General features: G+C 44.3%; 1 protein-coding gene across 1 annotated transcript; it reads right to left on the bottom strand.

The window, feature by feature from the left end:
- Positions 1–4,514: 4,514 nt before the first annotated feature.
- Positions 4,515–5,783, bottom strand: LOC141595068 (uncharacterized). Its single transcript, XM_074415038.1, has 2 exons — positions 4,848–5,783; positions 4,515–4,799 (listed from the first exon to the last, which is right to left on the bottom strand). Exons 1-2 carry the CDS (start codon positions 5,781–5,783, stop codon positions 4,515–4,517), a joined length of 1,221 nt encoding a protein of 406 aa, XP_074271139.1.
- Between the last annotated feature and the right edge of the window lie 2,904 nt (positions 5,784–8,687).

Below are 8,687 nucleotides of genomic sequence, written 5' to 3'. Positions count from 1 at the left end.
CTCGTTTTCCTTTGTAATGTATACATTTGCATTACAAAACTTTCTGAGTACGTGTCGAGATCTAATCAAGACATAGGCCCTCTAGCCTTAGAATAGCTCCCACTGTTTTCACAGTGTGCGGGACCCATCCCTCTCGCACATCTCATGATAACATATTTTACCCATGACGTAAAATATCTTATCACTAGGATTAGCTGACTAGAGCGTACCTTCATTGATTGTTTCTGACTAACAAGGAATGTTGCGTTCCTTGTCGTTCCAGACGCTTGAAATTTCGTGCGTGCACCTCTGGCTCTACGTCATAGCTATGGATTTACTGAGATTAACGTTAAGGTATGGGTGGTCTTAGTATGCCGTACCATGCGCGCTACCTCGGCGTATGCTCCCCATGTGGCTTGACTTAGTAAACGTCTCGCAGCCTCACATGGCAGAGGCTGGACCCTCAAAGTGTTCCCTATCTGACAAGTAACCAACATTAGTGTCAAAGCCTTTCTTCGTAGAAGCATGATAAATTCCAAAGTAGTGCAAATTACCTGGTGCTATCTCATGGTGTTCCAGGGCAACGGCTGGATCCAGGAAGCCACAGCCTGGACTACTTGGTTTAAAAACGACTTGAGTGGTTCAAAAAATGAAAACTAGGGAAAATAAAATAAAATAAAAAAAGTTTTAAAACACACCAGTACCTAAAGCATATACTAACCCCCACCCCCATATTTTTTTTTTTTTTTGCTTCACGGACTTTTGAAAGGTCCTTTGTACACTAAAGTTTTGGCACTTTGTCAGACAAAGTACCGTTTCAAGTGACGAATGTTCCAGGGTTTATCCAGGATTTGACCGTGCATGGTCATCAACATGTATGCCCCATTCTTGACAATGCTCTCGACCTGATATGGTCCTTCCCATTTGTAGGCAAACTTGCCTGCTTTGTGGTTCCTGGTATTTTCGAATACCCTTCTGAGTACGAGGTCCCCTACCGCGAGGGTCCTAATTTTGACATTCTTGTTATACGTCTTGGCTACAGATTGTTTATATGATGCCATACGTATTTAAGAGCTTTCTCGCAGCTCGTCAACTGTATCTAGACTACTAGCCATTTCAACCTGGTTCTGCTCTGCTGTTTGGCAGCCATATCTATGTGTAGGCACCAGAACTTCCGAGGGTATTACTGCCTCCGCTCCGTATACGAGGCTGAATGAAGTTTGGCCTGTTGCCACCTTCGGTGTTGTTCTGTCTGACCAGAGTACTAATGGTAGTTCGTCTGCCCATTTTCCTCCTAATTCTTCCAGTCGTTTTCTGAGGTTTTCCACAATGATCTTATTACTGGACTTGGCTTGGCCGTTAGTCTGTGGATATCTGGGGGCTGACTTTCTCAGTGTTATGTTCCAGCGTGAACAGAAGCCCTCGGTGTTATCGGATATTAACTGGGATCCATTGTCACATATGATTTCGGATGGTATCCCAAATCTGCTTATGATGTTGCGCTTGATAAAAGAGATCACCTGCCGTTCTTTTACCTCTGTCATTGCCTCTGCTTCAATCCACTTTGAAAAATAATCAGTCATGACTAGCATATACACTCTGTTTCCTGGAGCCCTGGGCAGCTTACCCACTATGTCCATGCCCACATCATGAATGGCCATGGAGAGATAATTGGATGCATTGGTTCCGCCGGCTGATGGATTGCTGGAGCCGCCTTTTGACATGATTCGCAGCGTTTGGCATGATTAACGACATCTGTGCGCATGGTGGGTCAGAAATACCCCTGTCTCAAGATTTTGTTAGACAAGCTTCGTCCTCCAGCGTGGTTCCCGCATTCTCCGCCGTGTACATCGTGCAACACCGTTTCTGCCTCCTTTTTGTTCAAGCACCTGAGGCATGGTCCTGCCAATGATTTTCTAAAGACGATGTTATCAATCAAGATATACTTGGAGGCCTTTATCCTGAAACTTTGCGCTTCCTTTCTATCCTCAGGGAGCGTCCCATCCCTTAGCCAATTTATGTACGGTACTCTCCAATCTGGATCCTGCTGTCCTTCTCTGGAAACCAGGGTTCTGGCCTACTGCGTATACTGCACGTGTGCTGCCTCTTTCAACGAATTCTGGCCTGGCTCCTTCTGGATGGCTGGGATCAATACGTGGGTGATAGGTATATTTGACAGTTCTGTGGGCTGGAAGGTGGCCCCTAACGTTGCCAAGGCGTCTGCCTCCACGTTCTGATCTCGTGGCACCTGAGTTATTTTGAACGATCTAAGCTTTGATTTTTGCTCTGTGGCTATCTTCAGGTAGGCTATCATCTTGGAATCATGTGCCACGTATTCGTTGTTTACATGATTCACCACAAGTAAGGAATCGCTAAACACCCTTAGATTCCTCACCTTAAGCCCCAATGCCATCTGCATCCCTAGTATAAGGGCTTCATACTAGGGTTCGTTGTTGGTTGCCTTGAACTCACACCTAATAGCTTGTACTATCATATCACCCTTAGGTGATCGGAGAACCAAACCTACACCAGCCCCTCTTGCATTTGAGGCCCCGTCAATGTATAAGGTCCATATTCCCCTATCCTAATTTCCCACTATTGTCAGCATTCCTTTTTCTGCCTCCCCACGGGTAGCAGGGCAGAAGTCAGAGACGAAATCTGCTAAGGCTTGGGATTTTATCGCCGTTCTAGGTTCGAACTGCAAGTCATACCCACTAAGATGCACTGACCATTTAGTCATTCTCCCCGAAAGTTCAGGCTTCCTCATAATAGTTTTTAGCGGGTAGTTGGTTATTACGTGGATGGTGTGAGATTCAAAGTACGGCCGCAGTTTATAGGAAGCAGTAACCAAAGCCAATGCTAGTTTTTCGAAGGAAGTGTACCTGGTCTCTGCAGGAAGCAGAGACTTGCTGATATAATACACATGATGCTATACTCCTTCTTGTTCTTTGACCAAGACTGCACTTACAGCTGCTTCCGTAACTGATAGGTACAGGAATAGAGGCTCCCATTGCTCCGGTTTCGCGAGTAGTGGTGGCGTGCTTAGATAGCTTTTGAGTTCCGTGAATGCCTTCTCGTGTTCTTTGGTCCACTCGAATTTATGACTCTTTCTCAAAATATCGTAGAACAACTTGCATCTATCCGAGGCTCGTGAGATTAATCTGTTTAGGGCCGCCACCTTTCCTGCCAGTCTATGCACATATTTTGGTTTCTGTGGAGATTCTAGTTGGAGTATTGCTTTAATTTGCTCCTTGCTTGCTTCAATTCCTCTCTGGGTCACCATGTATCCTAAGAATTTTCCCGAGGATACTCCAAATGAACACTTGGACTGGTTGAGCTTCATTTTAAACTCCCTTAATGTTTGGAAGGTGTCCGCCAAGTGTTCCATATGCATTCCTGCTTTTTTGGACTCCACCACCATATCATCTATGTATACTTCCATTGTTTTCCCTATTTGCTGTTTGAACATTTTATTCACCAACCGTTGATAAGTGGACCCGGCGTTCTTTAGGCCAAAGGGCATGACATTGTAACAATATATGCCTCTTTCTGACATGAATGCCGTTTTTTCTTGATCTTGTGGATGCATCTTGATCTGATTGTAACCGCTCCAGGCGTCGAGAAAAGTAAGTACTTCGTGTCCAGCAGTGGCGTCCACCATTGCATCGATATGTGGCAGTGGAAAGGGGTCCTTGGGACAAGCTTTGTTTAAATCTGTGAAGTCTACGCATACCCTCCACTTCCCGTTTTTCTTGGGCACTACTACTACATTAGAAAGCCATTAAGAGTAGCCAACTTCTCTGATTTTACCTGCTGCCAAGAGACTATCTACTTCTTTGTTAATGACCTCGTTTCGTTCTGTGGTGAATTTTCTTCTTTTCTGCTGTACTGGGGTGCAACCTGGGTTCACGCTTAACTTATGTGAAATAACGGATGGGTCTATACCGATCATATCATAGTGGGACCAAGCAAAATAGTCCATGTTTATTTTTAGAAACTGAGTCAGCTGATCGCGTAGCTCCTCACTGCAGGTTGCTCCAATCAGCATTGTTCTGTCCGGGTGCGCCTCGTCCAGGTGGACCTGGTCTAGTTCATCCGAGGGTGGTTCCCTGTATTCTTTCGAGGTGCCCCGGTCCTGTAATTGCTATGAGGGGAGCCTGGTTGTAGCCTTCAGGGCTTGAGCGTAGCAATTCCTGGACTCCTCTTGATCCCCCTTCACTGTGACGGTGCCCCATGGTGTTGGGAACTTTAGACACTGGTGATACGTTGAGGGAACTGCCTTCATCTGATGTAGCCACGGTCTCCCTAGTATTACGTTGTAAGTAGTTGGGCCCTCAATGACTAAGTACCTCACCAGTTTGTTAACTCCTTCAATATATGTTGGGATGGTTATCTCACCTACCGAATGTGCTGTCTCGCCACTGAATCCCACTAGGGGTACATACTTCTTTATCAGATTCTCTTTATCGAAACCCATAATTTTGAGAGTTTCCAGCATAATGAGGTTCACCGAACTTCCCGTATCTACTAATGCTTTAAAATACAGTGCAATTTCCAATGGACAATGTTATTGTTAGGGCATCATCATGTTGTTCTGCGCCGCTTTCTATGTCAGTTTCGTCGAAAGTTACTAAGGGTAGATTGTTCTGGCTTACTCTGTATGAAGTTTCTGGATGATCCCCTTTACTTTCGGTGGCTTTCCTCTTGGCTGCGGAGTATGTCAAACCTGATAGCTCGGATCCGCCTGTTATCACGTTAATAATTTTCGTGCATATGGGTGGGGCAAAAGGAAGCATCTGATTTGCTGCCTTTTTCCTGTCCTACTTGCCCCCACGTGATAATAGGTGGTCCAGGTTTCCCCTGCGTACCTGGAACTTTACTTCCTTGCGCAACCTGTAGCAGTCTTCTGTTCTGTGCCCGATATCCTGATGCCACTCGCACCTCTTGCTGCTGTCTCTGTCGTCATTGGGTCGACTCTGTGTAGGAGGCTTTGGCCACCTCACCTGATCACCTAATCCTCTTAATGCTTTCAACAGCCCTTCCATTCCCGTGTTGAACCCGTACTCAGATAACTTGGGAGGATGCTGTGAGTCGTCAATTTGCTGGGTTTTTTCTGCTACTATGCTGATGTTGGGTCTGCTATATGGCTTAGCTCGTTCGTCTTTCTTTTCCGTTGAGATTTTCCTATTAGGCTTGTCGAAGTTTGTTATTCCTTTACTAGCTTGTGTATATCCTTCTAATCTTAGTGCCGCTGTAGCTCTTTGCTGTACTTCTTCGAATCTTTCACAAGGATGCATCGTTAATTCTTTGTAGATATCCGATTCTTTATCCAGGCCCTGCCTGAAGGCGTTGATGGCGGTAGACGTGTCGCAGCCTCGTATTGAGACTTTCTCTGCATTGAACCTGGTGACGTAGTCTTTAATTGATTCGCCTATTTCTTGAACGATCCTATACAGATCACTTGGCTGTTTCGGTGTCCTGCGGCTGCTAGAGAATTGCTGATTGAAGGTGTTGACCAAATCAGCGAATGAAGATATGGATCTGTTAGGTAAACCGACGAACCATTGTAGCGCTGCTCCGGTTAGGGTTGAACCAAATCCTTTACACATACATGCCTCCTTCGAGGCTCCTGCTGCCGTAGTCACCATCATTTTCTGCTTAAACTGGCTAATATGGTCGCATGGGCCTGTGGTTCCATCGAAGAGAGTCATTGTTGGGACGTTGAATCCTTTTGGCAAGGCAACTGCGGCTATATCGTCAGCGAAAGGCGAGTCGGCGTAGCTTTCTGGGGCGGCCATCTCCATGGGTAGTGGCATCCCTGGGACCCTCCGGAGGAGGCTGCGTAGTTCCTGGTACTGCTGTTCTATGTACGCCTCTCTCCCGGTGGGTCGTTGGTGCTCTGGTGGCTGGCGCTCTGGCGCTCTTATGAGGTCTCGTTGTTCTGATATTGCCGGTTGGTGTATTTGTGATGCTGCTGCGGCCACGCCGCTTTCTCATGTATACTCGGTTCGGTTTGTGATTGGAGCTCTGGTCACCGGGGTTGCAGCTGCCATTCTGCTCTGCTTATGTCCTTCTGCATCTGACATAGGTGTCAGATCTTGGCATATCGGCTCGCCATCTGGCGTCAGTGCCCCCAGTCCTGTTGGGACCAGGCCTCCTTTTGGTTGTGGTGTTGTGTCCATGTCCAATCTGGTTGCTATGTCGCGTGGCAGCGTCCGTGTCTGCCTCCGATCCCTGACTTCTCCTGGGGGTCCCTTGGATCTATCTTCCTGCATCCAAGGGGCTGTATTGGCAGCATGGCTTCTTAGCTCGTTGATCTGGGCTCGGAGGAAGTTGTTGTCTTCTTCCATCTGGGACCTCATGCTCCTGTTCTCGTTCTGCATTGTCCGGATTGTCCTTGCTAGAGTGTCCAATCCGTTTATCATGATGCTGGTGGGACTCGGAGGAGCCTGGGCCTGTTGCCTAGATTGTGCTCCTTTCTCAGGTTAGGGAATTCCATGCCGTCCCTGGATGACCCCCGAGTCTCTAGCCTGGACTCTCTCCGAAGATGGGCTTGCCGCTGTCTGGGAACTTTCTTTGCTTGACGGCTGGTATCTGGACGACACTGGAGGGTTGAATCGGGGTTGTGCGAGCCATTGCTGCTGTGGGAGATGGTGCCCGTGTTGTTGGGGCACCGCCTGCGTTGCCTGAGCTTGTTTCTTGGTATCCGGACATGTTGTGCTTACTATGTAGACCAATTAACGAAGACGACCACTATGCCCCACGGTGGGCGCCAAACTGTTTTGGTAAATTTCTACCAATTTAGGGTAAAACGGTCTTAATGTTAGGCCTGAATTACGATTTGTTTGTTTGTCGTATGATAACTTGAATGCGCAACGTAAATAAATAACACAAGCAATTTTGGTGACGCGGAAAACCCAATTTGGGAAACAACCGCGGAGGGAGACGGAATCCCACCAAGATTTTCACTATAATTTGAGAGGAAGTACAGTTCGTGTGTTATGCTATGGGGGCTAGAGTATATTTCTTGTATTTTTCGATGATCCTCCTTCTTTGCATTGAGGCCCCTTATATAGTGGAGCTTGCTCAGCTAGGGTTTCTTGCTTTTCCTCCAAGTTATTCCTAATTTGACATAGAATAGGACTTTCCTCCGCTGGATATGGTAAGTGATAGAGTCTCCATATACTTCTTCCACACGGATTCAAGACCCGTGCCTTGCACCGCACGCTGATGCTGCTTCCCTGGGTCAGCCCATACCCAGATTTTGGGCCTAACATCACTATCACCCTGTCATGGGGTTTGAGCAATATTTATGTTAATATATCAGTATATGTTACCATTTAAGATTACCTTATTAGATTAATTGATTGTCAATAATAATCCAACAAATGGTGACATGTGATATTAATGGACTTGTTTACTTAAATTTCAATATGTGACACATATATCACTATATGTTAATCATTTTTTACATAACCTTATTAGATTAACCGGTTGTTAACATTTATTGAAAATATGGTCACATTTTAAATCGATGAAGTTGTTGACTTCAATACTAATATGTGACTAAAATAACAGTGTATGTAACCATTTCACATAACGTTATTTGATTATTCAAATGTCTACAGTGATCTCAAATATGATGACATATTGTATTGATGAACTGGGGAGCTAAATTATAATATGTCACCATATGAAGAACATAAGTAATCATTTGAAGCAACTGTTGAATTATAAACATCTGAGCTCGATATGGTAACATTGTCTTCTATCATGAGCAAATATACCCATAAAGCGTATGTCCAACAGAATGCCATATCTCAGTTCGGATCTTTAAAGCTAAGCATGATAGGACATTCCAAAATATGTTCAACAAATGCCTGAATGGTTGCTCTAATGAATCAAAATTGGAAGCGACATGGCTGAGAATGACGACCGAGTACGGGATTGAAAATCACCCATGGTTTAATAGATTGTTAGTAATATATGTTTGGCCTATTGCTAAGTGATAAGCCAAATACATGTGCTCAAACTATTTGTCACTTTAAAATCATTATGTGGTTAACTATTTATCATTTTGTAATAATGTTGGGAATTATGGACAAGTATGCCAACAAATCGTTAAATAATATTCATGCCACCATTATGTTTACGTTCTTTTGCCTATTATATTTTCATTTTTGAAGAAAATTACACCATTTCATAGCACTTGACATTATATAAGTTATGTATTAAGCCTTGGACGATATGTTATCATCTATATAAACAAATAGTTTATGTATTGTTGATGGCATTGAACTTTGAAAGCCATGTTTCCATCCGTGATAAATATGTCACCATTTACGATTTGGTAACATAATTATTGAAAATGCAAACATTTGTCGAAAAGTAAGTTCCCAACTTTTCCACATTCTTTAAGAAAATGTCACAATACCATAATAGTTAACATAGTGTCAATTTGTGGGAACAGTTATCAAAAAGTAAATTCCCAAATTACATTTACCATACATGTATTATTTATGACAATACAATCCAAAAGACGTCCTAGATAAGGCCATAAACGATGGCTAAAGCGATTCATAAGTTTACATATAAATTAACATAATCACAATCCATGTCCAAAAGAAGGCCGCAAACGATGTTCAAAATAAGGCCATAACATCATGTTTAAAATAAACCACCCAAACACTAGACTACTACTTCTTGCC

This window comes from Silene latifolia, chromosome 8 (assembly GCF_048544455.1).
Source record: "Silene latifolia isolate original U9 population chromosome 8, ASM4854445v1, whole genome shotgun sequence".
Lineage (NCBI taxonomy): Eukaryota > Viridiplantae > Streptophyta > Magnoliopsida > Caryophyllales > Caryophyllaceae > Silene > Silene latifolia.
Note: the sequence above shows the minus strand (reverse complement) of the source record. Positions and strands in the feature narration are given on the sequence as shown.